Source organism: Apis florea, unplaced genomic scaffold, assembly GCF_048593485.1.
Source record: "Apis florea isolate Af1SG1 unplaced genomic scaffold, ASM4859348v1 contig_2293_pilon, whole genome shotgun sequence".
NCBI lineage: Eukaryota > Metazoa > Arthropoda > Insecta > Hymenoptera > Apidae > Apis > Apis florea.
The window spans coordinates 3,074,005-3,098,796 of record NW_028256554.1 but is presented as its reverse complement, the minus strand read 5'-3'; the positions used below and the strand labels follow the sequence as shown (position 1 = coordinate 3,098,796).

General features: G+C 23.7%; 3 protein-coding genes across 7 annotated transcripts in view; 2 read left to right on the top strand and 1 right to left on the bottom strand.

Moving 5' to 3' along the window:
• The first annotated feature begins 323 nt into the window (after positions 1-323).
• Positions 324-3,257, top strand: Tango10 (transport and golgi organization 10). 3 transcript variants are annotated; one of them, XM_012487894.3, is made up of 4 exons: positions 324-585; positions 1,000-1,232; positions 1,336-1,476; positions 1,956-3,257. In XM_012487894.3, the coding sequence occupies exons 2-4, from the start codon at positions 1,134-1,136 to the stop codon at positions 3,213-3,215; spliced, it is 1,500 nt and encodes a 499-aa protein (XP_012343348.2). In that variant the 5' UTR covers positions 324-585; positions 1,000-1,133; the 3' UTR covers positions 3,216-3,257. The 3 variants fall into 3 exon arrangements, with proteins under 3 accessions (XP_012343348.2, XP_086759706.1, XP_086759707.1); XM_086903580.1 differs by lacking the exon at positions 324-585 and adding an exon at positions 706-889; XM_086903581.1 differs by lacking the exon at positions 324-585 and adding an exon at positions 743-810.
• A 1,535-nt stretch (positions 3,258-4,792) lies between these two features.
• Positions 4,793-13,672, top strand: Hcs (holocarboxylase synthetase-like protein). Of its 3 annotated transcripts, XM_012487893.2 has the most exons (17): positions 4,793-4,944; positions 5,357-5,565; positions 7,343-7,479; positions 7,562-7,732; positions 8,109-8,262; positions 8,328-8,393; positions 9,038-9,229; positions 9,362-9,641; positions 9,911-10,042; positions 10,239-10,565; positions 10,775-11,132; positions 11,847-12,029; positions 12,148-12,280; positions 12,390-12,550; positions 12,635-12,749; positions 12,831-13,044; positions 13,210-13,672. In XM_012487893.2, the coding sequence occupies exons 2-17, from the start codon at positions 5,415-5,417 to the stop codon at positions 13,379-13,381; spliced, it is 2,946 nt and encodes a 981-aa protein (XP_012343347.2). In that variant the 5' UTR covers positions 4,793-4,944; positions 5,357-5,414; the 3' UTR covers positions 13,382-13,672. The 3 variants fall into 3 exon arrangements, with proteins under 3 accessions (XP_012343347.2, XP_086759704.1, XP_086759705.1); XM_086903578.1 differs by lacking the exon at positions 12,831-13,044; XM_086903579.1 differs by lacking the exons at positions 7,343-7,479; positions 7,562-7,732; positions 8,109-8,262; positions 8,328-8,393.
• A 2,988-nt stretch (positions 13,673-16,660) lies between these two features.
• The window catches only part of LOC100871342 (metabotropic glutamate receptor 7), a 35,242-nt gene continuing 27,110 nt past the window's right edge, over positions 16,661-24,792 (bottom strand). Inside the window, exons 4-18 of the mRNA XM_086904035.1 lie at positions 22,910-23,041; positions 22,049-22,228; positions 21,651-21,820; positions 20,968-21,122; positions 20,611-20,859; positions 20,203-20,358; positions 19,952-20,078; positions 19,714-19,825; positions 19,419-19,642; positions 19,002-19,282; positions 18,090-18,394; positions 17,745-17,873; positions 17,501-17,648; positions 17,241-17,416; positions 16,661-17,041 (exon numbers count right to left, since the gene is read on the bottom strand). Of these exons, the coding sequence (XP_086760161.1) occupies positions 16,886-17,041; positions 17,241-17,416; positions 17,501-17,648; positions 17,745-17,873; positions 18,090-18,394; positions 19,002-19,282; positions 19,419-19,642; positions 19,714-19,825; positions 19,952-20,078; positions 20,203-20,358; positions 20,611-20,859; positions 20,968-21,122; positions 21,651-21,820; positions 22,049-22,228; positions 22,910-23,041 (2,700 nt within the window). The 3' untranslated portion in view covers positions 16,661-16,885. The remainder of the gene's footprint in view (positions 17,042-17,240; positions 17,417-17,500; positions 17,649-17,744; positions 17,874-18,089; positions 18,395-19,001; positions 19,283-19,418; positions 19,643-19,713; positions 19,826-19,951; positions 20,079-20,202; positions 20,359-20,610; positions 20,860-20,967; positions 21,123-21,650; positions 21,821-22,048; positions 22,229-22,909; positions 23,042-24,792) is intronic.

The window sequence follows — 24,792 nt, the reverse complement described above, 5'->3', positions numbered from 1 at the left end:
TTTTAATTTTCTTAAGGAACTCGAAATATATTTGAAATATTACTTTGTTTATAAGATTAATAACAGTTAAATACAGTTTTTATTTACTTTGATTTTAAAACTGAAAAATAAAATAAATTTGTTAATAATAAATTATTGTATTAATTGTATTTTATTAATTGATATTAATTTTATTATTTTATATTAAATAATTATTTATATATATATTATTAATTCAAGTAATTACTGAATTTTTGAATGAAAAATAGAATTTTTACCTGATATTAAAATTCGCGCCAAATACTACAGCGTTCATTTCATATGTTTATACATTTCGCTGTTTTATGTTTGTACAATTGACTTTTAAATCAACTCAACTACTATTTCATGTCATTGTATTTTTTGATAGTTTTGGTGTTTCGAAATTGTCTTGGTAAAAATAATAAAATAAAAACAGTGTCAATTCTTACTTAATGTAATAAAACAATTTATATTTTCATAATTTAATATTAAAACATACAATTGAGAAGTGTATTTCACAATTCATTTCCTTCGTATTTAATTAATACAATTTCTTTACTTCGTTATAATTATTTACAGTTTTTGGTAAATAAAAATTTATTAATTATTATTTTTTTAAATTTTATTATATAAAATATAAGAAACAATCATTATTATATATAATATGATATTTTTTGTTTGAAACATATGTGTAATTAATTGCATATATATAAATTTTTATTGTTCTATATATTTTTATATATTTTATTATTATATTTTCTTATCTTTCTTATCTCTAATATACTCTCTTATATGTATTTTTATTTTATTGTAATTAATTTTTTGTAGTTATCAGTTTCTTTTAAGTTTATTTTTTAAAAAAATATGACATATTTCCCTTTTATATATTGTAATATATTGTTATTTTATTCTTAATTATTATTATTTTGTTTTATTTTTAATTATTTATTTAATTCATATTTATGTATGTATTGTATTTTGTTTATTTATTTTTTACAGTTATGTAATTTTGAAGAGTATTAAAATTAATAAACAAGAGACTACCATGAAGGTTTATTGGTACAATTACTTTTATTATAAAATTAGTTGTATACCATGATATAGAAATATACAAAACAGTGTGATGATCAAGTATGACAGGTTCTTCTGAAATGGATAATAATAAACAAACAGAAGAATCTAATAATATTCCAAATAATGTTGGAAAATCTGAAAGTTCAGATTCAATAGAGGTTATTATACATAATGATATGTTTTTATTTAAAAAAGATAAAGATATAAAAAAATTTATATTTTATAAAACAAGAACATAAATTTATTATATTTTCTATTTAGGTCGATAATTCACGTACAGTCCTTTTAAAAATAGCAACATTGTATGCAGAACGTCTTATGAATGATATTTGTCTAGTTGTTGATGGTATAGAATATCCAGCACATCGTCTTATACTTTGTGCTTCTAGTGATGTTTTTCAAGTAAGTAAATTTGCTTTTAAATTAGTATATAATAAGATGAAATGAAAAACAATTGTTTATTCTTATACAGGATGTCACTAAACTGGTGGTATAACCTAAATGGACATGATTTTATATAAAAAAAGTAAATTAATATTTAGAGTAATATTTTTTTAAATTAAATGTTTATTTTTAAGTGAATTGATAATTCATTCAGAATATTTAAAAAAATATAACATTGGATATAAGTATATTATTGATAGATAAATAAAAGCTATTTTTTATTATTTTTATATTTAATAAAAAATAATTTTTAAGTAAAAGATATTTTCGTTTCGTTATTATTCCTTTATTATTTCAACACTATAACTAATATTAATTAAATATTAATTAAATAGTAAAAATAATTTTTTTATTGAATATTTATTATATTTATTTCAAATAAATAAAATAAAATTAATATTTCAATATTATACTCATTATTATTTTTTTCAATATAGGTAATGTTAATGAGTCCTCAATGGAGTGAATCTCAAGAAAGTAGAGTAACCCTCCAAGAAACGCCACAATGTGTACCTATATTTAGTGAGTTTCTACGGTACTTTTATACTGGTCAAATAAGAATTAATTATGGTGTTGTTCTACCAATATTATCATTAGCTGATAAGTATAATGTTAAGGATCTAATATCATTGTGCCTTGATTATATGCAAAATCATATTGCATTAGCTGCCATACATGGCACTTTAGTATCTTGGTTACAATATACTTCAAATTGTGGTCATCATAATATTACTCAAGCATGTCAAAATTTTATTAAATGGAATTTGGAATTGGTGGCCAAGACTGCAGACTTTGGAAATTTCGATTTGGATATTTTAGTATCATTGTTACATCAAAGTAGTTTAGTAATAAAGGATGAAATGACATTATATAAATGTTTAGAATCATGGTTAGATCATCAGGCGAATCGATTAAAAACACAATTATCACACGACGAATTAGAAGCAACATTGGAACAATTGGTAATAGCTGTGATGTCTCCAGTTAGATTTCCAATGATGTCTCCTCGGCAATTAGCAGAATTGCTATTATTTCCTTTAACAAAAAAGTATAAGGAATTCTTTGTAGAACGTATGTCTATAGGGATGTCATTTCATTCTGGTCAATTAGATAGAGTTAAAGAAGTGAGTTCAAATGAAGAAGATGGCGCGTTACTTTTTGAACCTAGATTATATACTGTAGACACTTGTAGTTCATTACTTACAATAGAAAATTTTCATGGTTTACCTTCTTATCATACAAGAACACTTGTATTTTCGAGTCATTCGTGTTTGGCAGAATATGCTGGTGACCGTGCGTGTGAATGGGTCGTAGATATATATCCGAAAGGGGTTTGGTTTAAAAAATTTTTTTTGATAGTATGGCAAGGAACAGTAGAGATGCCAGAACATGTAAAACGTTCGGTTAGATTATCACTTACGTGTAAGGAACCACCCGTAAATAGTAATGCCGATATGCGAGTAAAAATAGGTGTTTTAATATATGGTTTACAAGATGGTGTTGAGCATATTGCTAGAGTAACAGAAATTATTCACAGGTTTAGTAAGAAAGAACGTGTCCTTAATTTAGACGATCTTTTGCCGTTCGAGGAACTTAATCCGCAACAAGGTTCTGTAACAGAAAATACTTCTCCTTTTCTTGTAGGTCCAAATAAAGATATGCTCAAACTTCACATTGTTATATCACCAGCTAACTAAAATAAATCTCTTAGGCTGTACCAAATAAAATTTTATTATGAAGTTCAAGTATATTTAATGTATGATTACCTTTATTTTATGTTAAAACTTATGATTTTGATATATTCTAGATTTTTTTTTTTGTTTGGATACATCGGTATTTTAATATTAGATTAATATAAAGTTTTATATTTAGATCAAACTATATATGAAAGAAAACGTATAATAAAATAATGAAAGAATTAAATATTCTATATATTTTCATTATATTAATATTTTGTAAGATGATAGTTATTAAAGATATTTATTTAACCACTTTTAATTGATTATATTTATTTGATATATATTTTTTTTAATTTTATTAGTTGATATTATTTAAAATAATTTTTAAAAAACAGCAGATAAATGAAATGAGCTTATATTGATTTTTTTATTAAAATGAAATTAAGCATGAAGGAAATATTTTTTAAAATTTCAAAATTTAATTTCTTAGTATATAATTTAGTTTAATACATTAAACTTATATGCTTATGAAATAAGTTCTAAAAGAGCATTTTTAAACGTGTAATGAAAAGCCAAAATAAATTGAAATTAATAATTGAATTTTTAAATCAAGATCAGTTTTAACAAGAAATGAATAAACGTATTTATAATAATTATAAAAAACATTTTTTAATATTATGTATACTATAATATAGATATTTACTTATTCAAAATTAAAATTGTACATATCATTCAATAATATAAAATTATAATAATATATTAAATCACATATAAAGTTTTGATTCAATCAAATGTATATATAATAATAATAATAAAAATGTTTAAAATTTATTTATTAAGTTATAAGCAATTTGAATTTATATTAGATGAAGCTGAAATAGCGAGGTGAAATGAAATGTGACGGAGATGTAGCTTTAGATGATACATGTTATAAATATAGATAAGAACAATAAATAAGAAAAAGTAATAAAGAAAAAGATAGAGATAAAATAAAAATTAACTGTTAGTGCCATCTTTCGCCTAAGATATCATTTTAATGGCAGGATAAGATAGAAATTGAGGATCAACGCTACTCTAATTCTACTTTGTTTACCTACAGAGAGATATCTTTGCAATAACGCCAATTAATTCATATCCTCTATATCTCTATACTGTTATTTATTTTTCTTATCTATATTTTAGTTGCATTTACAGTATTTTAAAAATAATGTTGATTCAATTTTATTTTATCTTTCTTCCACTTCCACTCTTATTTTCCTTATCTTTACATACTCTTAGCGCGTAATCATAGATGAAATAAATGTCAGTACCATTTTGAAAATATTTAAAACTTATAATTTTTAATATTTTTAATAATTCAATAATTTTATAGCATATTGATATGATATAACTTATAAAGCATTATGATTTATTAAATTTAATAATAATTTTATAATTAATTTTAATTTATTTAAATTTGTAGTTCTAGAAAGTTCTATTTTTATGATAGAACATTTGTCTGATTTGAATTTTACAAATATAAAAAACGACTTTTAATCTATCTCTTTTCTCTAATCTCGGTTTTTAATTTTTTTGGCGCCATCTGATAATCATACAGTTGAACTATATTCTACATAAGCGTCAATAAGCTAATGTACCTTGCATAACATTCTTTTAGCAGTAATTTATGGATGTGAAACGATATTCAAAGTTGTTTGTCCATAATTTTATTAATTACTTCATAGATAAAGAATAATATTGAAAATAGGTATGTAATTTATAAATTCTTTTTATAAAAAAAGATTTTGATAGATATTTGTTATTTTAACAATTTTTATTTTAATAATTTTTTTATAATTTAAAATCATATTTATAAAAATTTATTGACTATAGTGATTTGCAAATTATAATATTTATTTCAAAAATTATTTTTATTAGTTATTATTCTCATATTTTATAAGTATATTTATATATATCATTGTTGATTCATATATTTGATTTAAATGATTTTTAAACTTGTTTAATTTACAAAATATGTAAATAAATAAATTTTAATTTTATGTAATATTATTTAATATTTAATAATTTATGTTATTATTTATTTTAATTTGTCAAAATGATTTAATTATAATTTATGAATTATTGAAATAAATATATAAGAGATACATAATTTATTTCAGAAATTTATGGTCAAGTGATTGTATAATTATTAAAATTTTATATTTCAATTTCATCAAAATGATTTTGACACTTTTTTATATGATAGCAACATCAATTCAGTCAAGAAGAATTTTATTTTTAAAAACTCATTTAAGCAGTTTATTCCAAGGAAACACAAATATTTATCCGTCAATAATGTTTTATAATAAAACAGTAGGTTCATGTAAAGGTAATGTATTAATATTTATTTTTATATATTTTAATAATAAATTTTGTATAAATTGTTCAATTTTAATATAACTTAAAAATTATGTATTCATATAAATAAGTTAAATAATTTAATAATTTTTAAAGATATTGTAATGTAATTTTATAAGTAAATTTTTTTACTTAAAAAATTTGAATATTAAAATATCATAACATAAATATTATAGATTTGATTTAATTCATTATATATTAGATTTTAGTTTGTTATCTATTATTTAATCTATTATATTATTTTTAATAATTGTTAAAATTATAAAATTTAAATATATTATTTTTAATGATTTATATTATAATAATAATTAATATTATATTTTTTTCTACATACATATTTAATTTTTATTATTATGACTATCAAATTATATAATTTTACATATACACATATATATATTACATATATATTTATAATCTTTATTACTTATTATATATTTGTCTTTACACATTATATTATAAGTTTTTGCATATTTGTATAAATTAGACATGCGTTTCATATATATGATAAAAATATTGTAAAATGTTTAATAATAGTTTTAAAATGTTTGAGTAGTTGCAATAAATTCAAATTATATAAAAAGATTGCAAAAAATATAGAAAGACCAAAAATTTGTTTAATATAATAGATGAAATGCTATATTAAATATTATTTTAAATAGTACTTAGTTCTTGCTTTTTAATTATGTTTAAAAATAAAATTCTATGATGTAAGCATTTTATTAAAATATATTATTTTTTAATTTACATATATATTTGTAAAGTATTAATTATATCATATTTTTTTACTTATAAATATATATAAAATTTATTAATCTATTAATAATTATTTGTAATTCTTTTAATGAAAAAAAATACAAAAATTTTATTAGTAAGTTCGTGTGAAATATTAATATTATTAAAATGTTAATTTTTAAATTATATATAATTATAATTATATATAATTATTTTTTGTAAGTTTTATATACACAAATAATATTTATTATGATTTTATTAATACAATTTATATTTTTTTAAAATGTTGTTTCTGTTATTTTATTTATTTTTGCATAATTTATAAACCAAATCAGAACCTTTATATATACGCACTATTTATTTTGTTATAGTAGTAATTATAGTAGTAATTGTTACTTTCATTTTTTTTAATTGTATAAATGTTAGTTTGATATTGTATTTATATACATGTATATACATGAAATAAAATTTATGTATGAATATCATTTACTTCTTTTTATTGATTTTATAAGTTTATTATGTACTTAATTACTTAATTATACACACATCTGTAATTATATTATTATTATAATATAGCTAATATAGCTAATATATTGTTCAAAACCAATAAAATTTTGTTATATTATTCTAATAATATTTATATTGTACATACATATATATTTACCCCTTTGTATTTTATTTTTATTCAAATATTATTTAATTTGTATTCAAATATTGTTATTTTTGTATATGTAACATTAAAATCTTTATAATTATGTATGTTAAAAAACTAATATATATAATATAGATTTAACAAAATTATTAGTTATCTATTTTGTATTATATTTTATTTTTCTTATAATAAATGTAAAATGAAACATCTATTTTATAATTATATATTATTTTAACATTTGAGCATTTAATATTTATTTTTAATACTTGAATACTTATTAAATTAATTAATAGTACATATACATGTATATAATTTAAACAACATACTAAAATTTTCATACTTAATATATTGTATTTATTTTAAGAATCAAAATCTACTATGAATGATCATGAAAATGATGAATTTATGACTTCTTGTCTATGTGTGAATAAAACTGATGCTAGACTAGAAGAATTACTATGGTATTATGGTGATATGAGATTATGCACTATATTTCCTCAAGTATGCATCAAGCATTGTAATACAAATAAATTCTTGGAGTTTAAATATAATTAATCATTTAGTTAATTGCTATTTTTATCAGCAAAAAGTTGACATCTCAAGTTGGTTAACGTATCAGTATGGCAAAACATTTTTTCCTTTACATATAAATAACCGTAATGGAAATTTATTACAATCAGAGTACAAACTTTATATACTTGTTGAAGCTGATCTTGAAAGCTATAATCCTCTTGCTGCAACACATGCTACAAAGGTATCATATCTATTCATTGCTATATTTAATATAATTTATTTATTACATAGAAATTTTGTTATAATACATATTTTTAAAAATTTTGAAAATAAGTCTTTATTTTCTGTAATTTACTGATTTTATCATTATTAGATAAAGAATTTTTTAACAATTGTTTTCTATTACAATTGTTTTCTAATTTTATAATATATAAAATATAATGATATAAAATAAAAAAATATAGTGAAAAAATATTTCTCAATAAATTAGTTTAAAATAAATTATTAAAACCGAATATAAAATTTATATTATTTTAAAAATTTACAATCAATTCTGTAAAATAAAACATTAAAATAATAAAATATTTATTATGCAATAATATTCTTGTGTCTTTTAGGTTGAGGATTATGGTTTAATTATTACGTGGACGGCAAATAAAAATATTGATTTAATTATAGAATCTGATTTAGATATGGTTGCAAAATTTTTTATTGCAGCAATGGAAGGTCAATGTTATGTTAATAATGGCTTATTATTGAAACGAATAGAAAGTATGTATAGATTTCAATTCTGTTTATCAAAATATTCGGATGAAAATAGTTTTATATTCTTCCAGCTGTCCTGATATCAGGAAAGCCTTGCCTTTACAATAGTGATATCTTGAATTCAACTCCAACTAAAAGTAAGATTTTTATCTAATCTGTTTCGAAAAGATTTTATCTAATTTCGAAATGATTAATCTATATTTTAAATTTTTTATCATTTTATTTTAACGAAAATTTTAAACTATTAAATACTGATGTAAATTTTGTTTTATGTAATAATTGAAATGGAAATTGTATAAGATGTAATGAAAAGAATTTTAAATGTGTATAAATAATAATAACTAATATATAAAAGTTCTGATTGAAATAGTTAAGAAAAATCTTTATGCTTGACATAAAGAACAATAATTATAAATTACAAATAGAAATTCGATTACTTTTGATTACAAAAGCTGAAATTTCGATTATCGTTCCTATGTATATATTGATTGTTATATTAATCGCAGAACAATTTTGCTAGTAATTATAATTAATTATAATTAATATAATTAATTTTATGTTAATTGAAATTATTATTTTTACATGTCTTTATATATTTTTATGTAATGTTCATTTGAAAAAATTAAGTTTTTCAGTTTTTTGCAAGTACACAAAAATCTGCAAAAAGCAATCATAATTAATATTATATATATTTTTTATATTGTATTTTTTACATTGTATATATATCTAATAAAAAAAAAATTGAAAAACATAAAATGAATTTTATATATATTTTTATAAGAATTTATAGATAAAATTGAATGGGAAACGCACACGGAAAAATTAAAATCATTAAGTAACACTGCCAGAATTGCATCCGAAAAATGTAAATCACTCGAAGTTAAGGAATTTCCAGGTTTAATAGTATATCCGGAAAATATTCTAGATGCAGAAATTGAACTTGTGAAACGGGTAGAATCAAATGAAACGCTAGGTATAAAAAAATGTATTTATTATAATTATTAAAATATATTATTAAAATTTTGTGAATAAATATTTTTTTAATAGAATGTTGTGTATAATTTTATATATATTTTTATTTAAGAAAAACAAATTTATGTTTTAGAAATTGAAAGTAGAAGTCAAGTTTCTACACCAGTTTCAATAAATATTCCTCAACATGAGATTCAATTATCAGAAGATGAAATACAAAAAATTACGGAAGATATTGAATTTCAAGGTGTTCCGCATTCTGCTAGTAAATCACTTGATGTGCTTGATAATTTAGAAGATGAATCTAAAGCTATAAGATACAGACAAGTATCTTGTAGTGATATAAAAAGTACAAGTAAATCTTTTCATGATGCTAAGGATAGTAAAATAATAGCATCAACTAGTCCTTTTAAGTAAGTATCAATGATAATACCTTATATATATATATATATACATATATATATATATACATATTTATGAGCTAAAAATAGTCAAATAGAAATTTGATAATGTAGTGATAATAATAGAGGAAACAGATAGGAATTCATGGATAGGAACTTAAAAAGTTGGACGCGATAGTTGATGAAGAGTTCTAACTCTTTCGCAATAATATATATAAATACTTATTATATTTAATTAATTTAAAATTATAATTAATAAGAATTTATACATTATCTTATAGAAATTCTATGGCGGAAATAACAACGAAGTTATCAAATAAAAATGTAAAACCAAATGTTTTAATATATGCCGATAGTTTGATTGCACGTAATAATGTAAAAGGCGTATTAGAAGAATCTCTTGGCACGGATAAGTATGATAATTTATTTTACTATATTAGCTTTAAATATTTTTAAACATTTCACATATTATTAAAATATGATAATGATATGATTAAAAAATCTTTTGATTTCGTATTATTTTATATTGATAAAATATTTAATAGTAATGTATTGTTCCAATGATTAGATTCTAATGAATCAGATTAAAAAATACTCTCTTATCATTAGATATACCATTTATGCATTATCTCCAGAAGAAGCTCGTAATGATGCTTGGATAGAAAATGCAGCTTTAGTCGTTGTTTGTGGTAATGTCGGTAATGAAATTGGAAGTCAAATTGTGGAATATATTCTCCATGGTGGCAAACTTCTTGCTTTATGTTCCGATGTAATTCATATTTTACTTCCATCATTTAAAACGGCAGAAGTGCGAGAAAATGAACTTGTTCACTTTTCTTATGGAAAATGGAAGCATATACGCATGATGCATCATATCTTTTGTTATCAAGCATCTCCTGTAAGGACGAGATTTTCCCAGGATCATGAAGACGTAAAGTAAGATTGTCTTCTTCTCTATTTATATCAAAATATATAAAAGAAAATTTAAAGATTATTTTCTCATATATTTATAAATTTAAATATACAAAAAAAAAAAATTCGTGCAAAATTTTTATTCATTTACATAATATATATATAAGTAGAAAATAGCGTAAAAATATAACAATGTTACGATGGCTCGAGATGTTTTAAAAGTATTTTTTCAGAATGTCTAGTGTGTCTCCTCCAGAGTCGATAGATGTGAAAGATAAAAAAGGAAATTCGCATTCGTTTGATCTTAAAGTACTTGGAACAGAAGAAACTTGGCATACTCCAAGTATTTTACTTGCGACTCTTCCGGAAAGTGGTGGAAAAGTTGTATTTTCTCAAATACATCTAGAAGTGGATCCAATGCAATATGAATTTGAAGAAAGTAAATTTAATGCATTGAAGGAAAGTAATGCAACTAGATTAGAAATATTCAATGATCTGTTAAAAGTACATCTGGGAATTGAATTTCGAAGTACTTTACAAATTACTCCATCTGTAATTTACAAATCAGCTTTCTTTTTGGGACGACACGAGGTATGAAAGTATAAATCATTTCTGAAAAAAATTCATGTCAAGTAAATTATTAATTATAATGTAATGATGTCTTTTATGTAGGTAATTTTTTCTACATAAACTATTTATACAGAATAGATGAATAAAAATTATTGTGCATAATATCTTTGATATTAAAAGAGATAAGGAAAAGAATTTATTGAATCAACCATGAAGTTTTTATTAGTTCTTTTGTACATGATGTCTTTCAACATTCCTTATTAAAGGAAATATAAAATTTCAAGGTTACAATTTAGTTGTGATTGATAATTAATTTTGATGCTTTTATATATATTAATTAACAATAAATTATGCTCCTCTTTGTAATTGCTGCTAAAAAATAATTCTAAATATACTATTTTTTATTGATTCACAATATATTGCTTGCTTCTGAATTAATGCTTTTTTTATTATTATGTTATATTTATTAATTTTTTATAAATAATATATATATATATATATATTGTATAAAATAGACACATATATTTATATTATTATTACATATGGTTATAAAAAGTTATTAAAAATTATAATGTCGTACTAATTTATACGATATTATTACATATATAACTTAATTGATATCGTTATTATAATGATATCATTATTTACATATATAACATAAATTTATATCATAAAATTTTTAATTAAAAATAAGAGTAAAAGAATAATTAAATATGTTTTTTTTGTGTTTTATAGTTAAAACTAGAAATGTTGGAAAAATTAAAGGATATAATGAAAACAAACGATACTTTAAAAATGCCTAAGTTGGAAATTCAGTTTTGTAGGAGTAGTACAATTCCAAAACCAGCTTCATCTTCGTTCCTTCCTATTATGATACATCAGTGTCCTGACAATTTCTCTACTGTAGAATATTTTGAGGTATTGTTTTTTTTATATATAACTGAAAGATAGAAAAATTATTTTTTTAATGTGAATTATTATTTTATTGATTTTTTTAATTATTATACTTATATAGTTATATTATACTTTATTATAGAATTTAACTTCAAAGGAATTAGGACGTTTAGTAATATATGCAGAAGTAATGACATCTTCAATGGATGTATTTAATGGTTATAAATTAGGACATGGTTTAGCAGTTATTGTTCGTCAGCAAACTCAAGGACGAGGTATGTATTGTATGTAGCATCTCATAAATGTATTAGCTTTCAATCATTTTATGTTGATAACATTTTATTATCATATAATTGTAATAAAGATTTTTATATTAATTTTAAGGAAGAAGCAAAAATATTTGGCTTAGTCCAAAAGGTTCTGCCCTATTTACCTTGCAACTTCATGTGCCTACTAATACAATACTTGGAAGACGAATTTCAATTTTACAACATTTAATTTCTGTTGCAATTATTTCTGCATTTAAGTCTTTACCAGGATATGAGGTTACTATTTAAAATAATAATACGAATATATATTTGAATTAATTATTTACAAAATAATTTTAATATTTTAAATTTTATTTATAGGATATTGATCTAAGATTAAAATGGCCTAACGATATTTATGCCGGTAATAATATAAAAATAGGAGGAATGATTATAGAGACACATGTTATTTCAAATCTTAATATTTGTAATGTTGGTAAGTATATGCTATTATTATACATTTTATAAAATCATTGCTTTATGCATTGGATGCATAATTATGATCAATCTTTTTTAGGAGTTGGAATAAATTTATTTAATAAAGAACCTACATGTTGCATTAATGACATAGTTTGTGCATTTAATGAAATGTATAATAAAAAATTAAAAATGATATCGTATGAACAGTACTTTGCTATTGTATTTAACGAAATTGAAAGATGGTTAAATATTGTACAAGATGGTGATATAGATGTTTTTCTGGATGCATATTATACTTATTGGATGCACACGTAAATTTTATTTCTAAATTATTTAAAATGTTAAAAATATTTTATTATATCATTTGATAATTGAATATTTTTGTGATATAATTTGACATTTTTTAATATGAATTTCTTCAAAATGTTAAAAATATCATTTATTTAAATATTAAAATTTATTTCAATTTTTTATAGCGATGCAGATGTAACGGTATTATCAATAACGGGAGTGACACAAAATGTTAGAATATTAGGTATAGATGATTATGGATATTTACGTGTTCGAGGAGAAGATGGAACAATATTTACTGTACATCCAGATGGTAATACTTTCGATTGCTTGAAAGGTCTTATAGCTCCGAAATAACTAGATTCAAATAGAATAAAGAATCTCTTAAATACATTTTAATAGTTAATTGTACACTATTGTTCTTTTTTATTTTTATACATCATGTGTATATATTTTAGATTATTGTAAATTGAATCTTAATCAAAAATTAATTATTTTATATTTAGTTTTAGTTAATTATTTATTATTTGCTATGCAGCAAATAAAATATAAGCTATTGTATCTTGATCTATATCTTGTTATTCGATTTGATGTAATATTTAATGTTAAAAAAAAAAATACAATAAAAATATTGTTAAATAAAATAAATCACTTTTTTGTATTATTATTTATTGATTGATCATGAAGTTTGAGGTTTTTATGTTACAAATGTATAATTATAATTTAATTCGATGGTTGACACCAGAATATAAAATTGTATTTGAAAAATGAGAAATCTTATAATCAACAGCTCACTATTTCACTTATTAATTTATATTCGTTATTTTCTTGTATATCGTTTCATATATTTATACATATTCACTCTAAACATATAAACATACAATAAATTGTATTTATAGATATTCGAATTTTTCTTAAAACTATATAACATGTTAATATCGCATTTTAGTATCGCGAATCATATACGCATGGATATTATTGTATCTAAAACGTATGTAAAACGTAAAGTATGAATAAATTGACCTTTGTTTTTTGTATGAAACTACCTATCAGGTCACCATTGCATTCATTATTAGAAGAGACTAATCAGGTGTACTCGAATTTGAGTTATCTAATTATATAATACATTTATTTATATCTATAACAATTGTAATAAATTCCAAAGCACACTGAGAAGTTGGATAAATTCTTCCTCTATCGATGAACCTTAAAAAGGCTTAGGATAATCTTTGATTTTCATAATTGTTAGAATTGCAATTCTTAAGTCTTATAATTGTTGTTTGTTAAAACTATCTCGAACTTTCGTCGAAACATTTTTGTATTGGCTCTAGAATTTTCGTTGTCTATGCTTCTGTGACAATCCAAATTTTTCATTTAATCTATATATAAATAAAAATTAAACATTTTTGGTTGTTGATTATTTTTTTATTTTATTCAATTTCATTGGGAAATTAATCTGAATGAAATTAAATATATTTGTATTAAATAATTACTATTATCAATTTATTAAATAATAAAATAATAATATCACAAAACATTTTTAAATATTAAATTTTTGAATATGAAATTTTAAAATATAAACTCGTTACACTGTTTTTTTATTAATTATCGATAAATATTAAAAATAATAATTTAAATCAACCAAAAATGTTTAATCATTTTGACTTTTATATGATTTTCAGAGATGTTTCAACAATAAGCACAATATTTTCAAGATATATTAGCGAGTATAATTAATTATTTTTTTAAAAATTAATTTATTATATTCGCGATATCATATTAAACTTTTTTAAACTCTTAATGCATGGCTTAATTGTCAAACAATTTTCTAAAAAATTGGTAGTACATAAAATAATATATTTCTAATTTTTGTACAATATATAATAATATATGATAAATAAATATCTATATAATTAACATTAACAATTTAATACATTTGTGAACGTGAATATATGGCATCCTATTTCAAATTTTTCTTCATTCGAAATCATTTTATAATATAGTATTTTATTTATTTATGTAACTTCTCTCAGCGTTGGCACATGTTTAGACAAAAATTCACGCACATTTACACACACACACGATCTACGTCTAATTTTGTTCTTTATGACTATTTTGACTGTTTAATAGTCGGCAGTTATATATATTTGTAAAAGTACACATTTATTTACTATATTGGACATTGTATTTCCAATATTTTATTGTACTAACTATTGTAAAATTCTATTGTATTATCTATTAACTTTGGTATAATACCATGGAAAAATTTTATTTTTCCATTAAATGTACAATATTTGATTAATAATTTAAAAAGATTTTTTATAATATATGAAAATATATAAACAAAATAAATATTTTATATAAATATAAAATATAAAATAAATTATAAAATATAAATATAATAACTTAAAAAATAAATAAAAAAACGAAACAACAACAAGAAATTACCTGAGATTATATAATACCAACAGTATTTAATAATTATTTACAGTCTAAATTGAAAATTTTTATTTTTATTTTGTTTTTTATTAGTAATCTGAATGAATATTTTATTTCGCATAAATGTAAAATATTATTTCACATTTAAATAAAATTATTACTTAAAATTTATAATAAATTAAAATAAGCAAAAAAAAAAACTTTTGAATTAAAATTAATAAAACAAAAAGTAATAAAATGTAATGAAATTACTTGATTACGATTTCTTTATACAGATTAATTGGAAGTATACAATAACAATTATTTTATTCAAGTGTTTTTAAAAAAGTGTCGGTACTTGGAATAAAATTTGCTCTTTGTGCACATTCACAGTAGATGAGAGATTATTGTTTCTCATAGTTTAACAACAAATGCTTATAAATCACTTCAAGCGAAATTTACTCTTGCAAGTATCTGCATTTATGTATATCTTGTGTGCCTAACAATTCAAAAGATTTACAAATGTTTATGAACCATTTATTCGATCAATGAATATGTAATATAATAATTATTTGATTTTTAAATATTCTGTGATTCTAACAGATTTTAGAAAAAATTTTAATTCGTTTGTTGCATACTTCTAGAATAATCTGTATGCTATCAAAAACTAATAAAGTAAAATATTTCTATAATTTTAATAAAGAAATTTATAATTTATATTTTTATACATCAAAGAATATAATTATAAATTTTATCAATAAAATATTTAATATTTTCATAAAATAGTTCATAAATAAATGTGTACAATGTCTATTATATTATTATTCTATCAAAATTTTAATTAAAATGTTCTTTCTTTATAAAGTAAATTAATATTATATATATTATACATATTTAATATAAAACAAGTATAAACATTTTTGTACATGTGTCATAAATTTTGATTGAATATGATAATACGAAATATTGCCATATTTATTTCTAAGAGATACATGTAAGGAACTAATTAATTAAGATTATCTTTGTTTACTGAAGCAACATAACATTAATTATTTTGTTTTTATGTCAGTACTATAGTAAATATAGCACTAATAAAAAATATTAATATTAATATTATAGTACTGTATTAGTTTAAAACTTATAATAAAACTTAAAATAAATAAATAAATTTTATTGACAAAAGTCAAGAAAAAAATCAAGAATAGTATTATAATAATATTAAATAAATTAAAAGTAAATGTTCTCTATATAAAAGATAAATATTTGATTTTTAAATATTTTGATCATTAATTTCACATTTGCATGTACATTTGTATATCTAAACTCGTCTTTGTAAGAACAAATGCGAGGCTAAAAAGACGTCTTGGCACTGTTAAATAATTTTCACGTATTAAAAATGACAGTTTTCTTTTTTTTCGTTACCTTGACATTAAATGTCGCGATTTATGATGAAAAATCGGAAAAAGTCGGTGAATCGCTGTAGACGTGGAATGTTTGATCTTCGCTGGGAAAAATGTTTGCTTCTGTCTTATAACACACCACTTTGTCGGAGATGCAACTAATTGTTCCCATACGATTTTTACGTACTGGATCGCCCGACTCAAGAAAATAGATATAAAAATATAAATTAGAAAAATTTATACTCCTTGCGTGTAAAATCTAAGCAAGAAAATATTTATTCAGCCAATATCTTAATAGTATATCCAAATAAATATAGTTTGTCCACGATTTTTAACTGACTTCTTAAAAAGCTTTTAAAACTTTTACGTTTACAATTATTTAATGAAACATCCATCACCTGGTCAGAATCGCTGGAAATCGATTTCCGACTTCGATTTCGGCAATTTTCAGCGAACATCGAAGGACTGGAAATGTCTCTTGATTCTGACACTTCCTGGATAGTGGAGAGCTTGCGTTCTTCTTCGTCATCGTCGTATATCTCCACGGTAGTCTCATGAGTTCTGGCCTGATACTCTAGACAGGGAGGGAGGTGTATAAGAGAGACCTAGCTAACCGAGGTCTCCTCGACAGACGGGCTCGCCAGTGCTTGTGTCTCACCGTTGGCATGTTTTACCTCGTCCTGGCTTGGACGTGATACCGGTGGACTGCTTCGAGAACAGGAGGTCATGCTCTGCATCGTTTGACTACGACCGCCAGAAAATCGCATGCTGTACGTTCCACGGTTACCACTTTGAAGTGCACTCGTCTACAATATAGTGGACAAATTTTTTTTCTATAAAATCTCAAAATAAAATAATTGGGAACAGAGTTATCACTATCGTTCAATTTATTATATACTCACATTAGTATGTCCAGGTCGAACATTTTTATATGGTTGAAAGAGTACTAGATATACTTTTGGTGTAAAGAGACAACCGAGAGCTACTGACGCGGAAATATTAATGCACATACACATGCTTGCTATTTGTACCTGTAAATTTATATTCGTGCTTGTTTATTTTTAATCTCTATGAGAAATACAATGAGACAGTAACGACATTTTATTTCTAATTTTATCCTTGTAAATTATAATTTTGATAACAAAGAATTTTATAATTCAAGCTAAATATTAGAGTTAATTAAATAAGAGATTGATCGCATAACTGCAAAAATAATACGTGTCTTTTGTTATTTCGTATGTACCGACCTTATAATCATTGTTTGAGCCAAAGTAGATGGGTACGAAAGCTAACCATACAATGCATGTAGAATACATCGTAAAACCAATGTATTTCGCTTCGTTGAAATTCTCTGGTATCTTACGTGTTTTGAACGCATATAAAGTGCACATAAGTATTAGAAACATATTGTAGACGAGTGACATCATTAGGGAAAATGTGGAAACACGACACGTGAGTACTGCTGACAATGGATATGGATGAATTTCTGTAGTATCCGGTGGTTCAATGATTAACCAAACAATAACACCAATTAATTGTACTGCAGTGATCCCTATAAAAACGGGAGTTACATAATACGATATCAAGATCGACAGTTTATTCTAAAATCATATCAGAAATCTTATTTCGTTCTTTATTAATGCATTTATTTAATCCAATATAATTAATTTATTACATTTACTCACAGAAGTATCTATCCATTTTAGTATGCTATAAGTTTAACTTGTTTAAATAAAGTATAATTTGGAATTATTGATTGTAGATTGTACTAGTATAAACCTTGATTAATATACATTGATAATATACATTAAATTAAAATGCACTGCACTAAAAAATTATATACAATTAAATAAAGAAGATTATAATACTTCTATATCACTGTCCGACTAAGACGTGCCAATACTACTTACTGTCCGACTAGATCGTGCCTACATCTGTCCAGAACGTGCCTATCACCACTGCTTATCCGTCTAGAACGTGCTAGTACCACTCATTGTTTGATTACGACTACTATCTGTCTGTCTACGATATGATAATACTACTCACAGTTCGATTTAGCGGATACTTTTGTGAGTAATTGTATATTTATTTGCAATTATTTACAAATTTGGTTATTTTGTAAAAATATTCAAGCATGCCTTTGAAAATTGTAAACTCACCGATTGCAATTACAACTTGGCTCTTCGGTGATGTGTAAGAAGGTCTTTTTATACTTTTTGTACCTTGGTTAAAAATGCGTGATATTCGATTTGTTTTAGTTAATATCGCGCTATAACAAATGCTTAAGCATAAGCCAAGTCCAATTCTCAGATATGTGCAATTCCATACAGTTGGTTTGCTTAATATTACAAAACTCATACCATAACACGATAAAATTCCTACTAGCAATACGTAACACAACTCACGTCCTGATGCCATAATCACAGGAGTACGGTTGAAGCTGAAAAATAATTAATTGGTTGATTAATGTTTATCGGTTCATTATATTGTTATATTATTTAAATGAATTTTAAGTATCTGTAAAGTGAAATTATTGTAGGTATGTTATTGCATCTTAAATAAATTTGCGAACGCACCGAATGAACACTACAGTTGTGAATAAAGTACTAAGTATGCCAATTGAGGCGAATATTAATGGTACCAATGCCCAAGGACTAGTCCATGGAATAACTTCTGCTGTAAGTTTGATGCAACTTGTCATTGTTTCATCTGGAGCATACCCGGGACCACAACTGCGACAAGTATCGTTAAAGACGTAAGCGTCTTCACGACACGCCACACAACTCCAACAACAGGCTTCCTGAAAATGTTTATTACATTATAAGGAATTTTATATTAAATATCAAAGTTGAATTTTTTTTTTTTATTTACCTGAAAATTGCGTACATGACCCAGTGGGCAATTATCACTGCATAAACTTCGAGGGATATGCATTTCTCCAGCACCTGTTGCCCATCTTGTCATATTAATATCAAGTGCCAATCTAAGAATAAAAATTGAAAAATAAGAATACAAATATACATTTTAGACAAAAAAATATGATTTATTTTTATACCATTTAAAAAATGTATATGATATTTATTTGTAATAAAAAATTTATTTTACTTACTCCTCTTTCCATGTTCCAATAAGAACATAATCGAAACGGCCATCTTCTTTTCTTTGATATTGATATATATTATAAAATCCATATGCATCACCGTCCGATTTAAATTTAATTTCAGTACCTTGACGACCTAAATGTTATTTAAATATAAAAAGTCATATGAAAATGAAGAAAATTATGTTGATTAATTTTATAATGTTTATTAATTGGTAAGAAACAAAATTACAAAACAAAATAATAAAAACAATGCTTACCAATAAAGCTAACATTTCGAATATGTTGAAGAAGTTGTTGACCATCCGGCGCTGAACGAAGATCTTCGCACAAATAATGAGCAGTTCTACCATTATTCACGCATTCTTCGTCTATTAAATTATGAACACCGTGTGCCATTGCATAAACTGCATCAACTAAAATCAATTAAATGTAATAACATTTTATTCACTTAGTTTCATATATTAATATTTTATTCATTAATGCTCATTTACATCGATGTTATAAATTCGAAATATAAACTGTTTGTTGAATTCTATTTCTAGAATTTTTGAATATTATGAACTGAGTTTTATAATATCCTTCTCTTTGATTTCAATTATATAAATATTGTTTAAAAAAATTGAAATTTAATTTTTGTGATCTAAAATAATAAAAATATTTATTACCGACAAATGGCACCAATCCTTCTTGCTCGTAATCAATTAATTCTTCCGTACCAGTACAACGTGTCATACCAGCTGACAAGTTTGCATTAAAACTGCATTTATGATGTTGAGACCAAAATTCTCGAAACCAAATATTTCGACAATTCACTATTTTTCCGGGCAATTCTTTATGTGGCACGTTATTTTCACTTTGTCCATCACATTCATTGTCAACTCTTGGTCGAAGATTTAAATAATAATCGTCAAAACCTAAAAATAATATTTTCTAATATGAATATAAAAAATTTTTTGTTTAACAAAATTCTATAACAAAAAATTTAAAATACATTGTAAACATGATACAAGTAATCGGCTTACTTTGAAGAGATGTTCTATAAGGCAAAATTGTGATTGCACCTTCTGCCGCGAATTCCTGATCTCTTACCGGATATACTTTAGCACCCCATGAATCGCTACCTATCCACATAAAATGGCCTGTACGATTGGCCCTAACTGTTGCTTGTAAAAGTTTTCTAAAAATAATAAATTATTTTTTTTTTATGATAGAAGAAACAACAGAAATTTTTATTTAATGTGGAGAATGAATTAAAATTTGAAGCAAATATTACGGTATATTACATCTACCAAACAATACATATAGCTTGGAAATTAATATGAAAAAAATAACGAAAAGCAGAAAAGAACCACAATAGGTTACTCACTATAAAACAAAACCGCATTGATAATAACCGCAATGATATATATATATATATATATATATAGCAACAAATGGATATGAAATATTAGTTATTAGTGAAACGATACAGCTGAAAAAGCGAAAAAGAATAAAAATGATTCTTGTTTTCTTAGATTTAATTTTATAGAAAAAAATAAATAGACAACTTTTATATAATAATTTAATCGTATTATATCTTTAACATTTGAATTAATCCTTGACATTCAACGTGACATTTAATCAATTAATATTGAGTTGAGAAAATATCTAATGACCTATTGAAAATAATATATAAAAACAATTAAAAGTAACGATAAAGTTTTACCTTATATTATCCTCATCGACAAATAAAACGACACCTCTGGCATTGTGTTTTGAACTAAGCCGCTCAATAATTTTATCGAAATCTTCGGTTTTCGCATTTCTCAAGATTTTCTCGCTAACTGCTACACAGACACTATATTCCATTGACAATGAGATAAAACTGGCAATTCCCTACAATTAAAATGATGTAACGAGTAACAATTAATTTGCATTTAAACAGTTAGAATAATACAAGTTTTGATTTTAAAAATGTGCTATTACATTACAGTATTATTACAATACAATATAGCAGACGAGTCTATTAATCTATTATTTAAGAGCAAATAGGATTGAGGATCCTATAATTAGAGAAAAAAATAATACCGTTGATACGCATAAAAAATATACAAGTATAATTACCTTCTCTCCATAATCACCTTCAACCGCAACCGTGGAAACGTATTTCCAACCGAGTTGATGAATGATTTCCACCATGGCTTGAGCTTGAAAATTATCTGGTGGTACCACTCTACTAAAATATTCGAAACGACTCTTATCCGACAGTTCTGTGCTCGTTGATGCGTAACTTATTTGTGGTATCTACAATCGGAGTAATTATCATTTTTCTTGATTATTTCTTTCAATTTTCTTTTTTTTAATTATTATTTATCATTATTTTAGAAAATAAATTTAAATAGAATAAACAATATAAAAGTTTCACATAATGAACGAAATACGATATTTGATTTATGTCAAAAAATATTTAAAAATAATTCAAAAGTCTATAAATCAAGAATTCATCCTTGAAATTTTTAAATTTGCATTGGAACACTTTTTTTTTTACACATCTTTGATGTCGAAATCTTTTGATATGTATGATTCTACGCGATGTAAATGCATTCGGAATCACGTAGGTGGAAGAAGCATACGATGTAGATGGGCGGATAGGTTGAACAATATTAAAATGAATGGAAAAATGTAAAACAGATTTTTTGTGATTTATTCTAATATTTGCCATTCCCTTTAAGCTTAAATGTATCTGTCAATGTATATGCAACCGAATATTTGACAATGTAGTTTTCGCATCGTATATCGTATAATTTTAATCGATTGAAAGAGAACAAATATAGAAAGTCAATTCATCTGATTTCGAATATTTAAGTTTTCCACGTTTCAAAACGAAAGCTTAAAGTAAAATATAAAATAACGAAAGATTCAGATATTTTTCATTCGAATAAAATATTTAATTTTTTATTTCAGCGAGCTTTCCACTCTACTGACCTTGAATAATCGCAGAATATTGGCTACCATAATGGAGACTACACTGAAGGAGGCTCCTATAACACCTGTAACAGGTTTATGGGGCACGTACATCGGTGGTTTGTCATTTTCACATTTATATTCCGATATATCCTGAAAATGAATAAATAAAAGAAAATTCAATCGTATCTATTCCACTTGCCGATCGAATTGATGTAAAAGTATGGTTCTCATTTATATCCCAACAACAGTTTATTTGTTATTAAAAAATTGTACTCAAGGATTTTCAACAAATCACGTACAAAAAGATCTTTATGACAAAGATGGCCAGATCATACACGCATGTGTTCTATAGTAAGGTGTCATGCTGTTCCTCGCAGTTCCCGTATCCCCTTGGCGACAGGTGTCACAAGACTGAAATTTCACGTAGAGTAATTTCAGGGCAAAGCGAAGAAATGTAAGTAAGTTAAGTTAAAATTGTAAATTAAAACTTTTCTTTTGTTTCCTTCAGCTTGAACTCTCTAATTTGACAAATTTTAAAACAAAAGAGGATATAAAGGATACACGAATCATCCACGTATAGAGTAAGTAAACATGCCTTAACACAAAGAGTAATTTAATACAAAGGATAATACGTCAGATAATCTGGCTACCAGCTGTGCACTCACTAATACCTGGGTACCAGATGGTCGTGAATGTGAACAATATTACCTTACTATTATCTTATCCATTGTTATTAAGATCGAATTAATTTTAAACGATTCTTTGATTGAGAAAATATTTTCAATTATCGGTTTAAGGTTAAAGAAAAAAAAAAAAAAAGAAAAGAAAAAAGATACATAATATAAGACGAATCTTATGGAAATTTCTAAACAGTTGATTTTTAATTGCCGTCCACAACTTCTAACGGAATAAGTTTGTTTCTCTTTCTCTAAGAGAAGTAGTAACGAGCTAAGAATGTAACGGAAGGTTATGATTTATTAAAAACTTAGGAGACAAAGAGAATGGAGAGTCGTAGAGGAGATACCTCAAAGTATGGAGAGTGTATACAGAGTTTTAAAGAGGCGCTTTAGGGTACATATGCTAGAGTTTAGCTACGGAATTATAGTCGTTGTAAGTTAGAAGCAATTAAAAAGATATATAAATTTCATCCATGATAAACTTTATCATTATGGTTCGTTAATTAACGTATTAATAAACGCACATTAATTCACAGGCAACAAGAAGAGAATGCAAACTACTTATTAATATACCGCAAGTTGTTACAATATGTAATTGGATTGTATTCCAACTGCAGAATATCAAAGAGCTTTGTGCAATAATAGAAGATCAATAGCAATTGCGATAATTCTGATAATATTATTTATAGTGAATTCACACTCTTGTATTATTTTCAAATCGATTTTTAATACGATACATTGACGACTGATCTCTCGAATGATAAATATTGATATTGATATCTAAGAATGATAGATATCGAAATTGATTTCCATTTCTTATAATGCAGAAACATTTTGAAATGTTGTATCTGTGATTATGATTTTATCGTATTCGAAGTAAATTCTTATTCATATATTGCACATATCTTGAATACGTACTTCTATATAATTCTTCTGCCTTGTTTACTGACCTGGCATATACTATTGATTTTAAGTGACCCCACAAATAGAAATTGGAATTTTCCCATGTCAACACATATGATATATGAAAATATTCGTACACAATTTTACATATACGTATATTAGGCTTAAATTTCGAGTTTTGATCCAGTGATTAAAGGTGATTACATTCACTTATCCAATTTTGGTATTATTTAATAGCTTTTGCTTTAGTTCGAGGATTTGATGGTATTAAGAGTAATTTGGCAGAAATTTTAATTTTATATTTCTCTTTTGCTATATTCA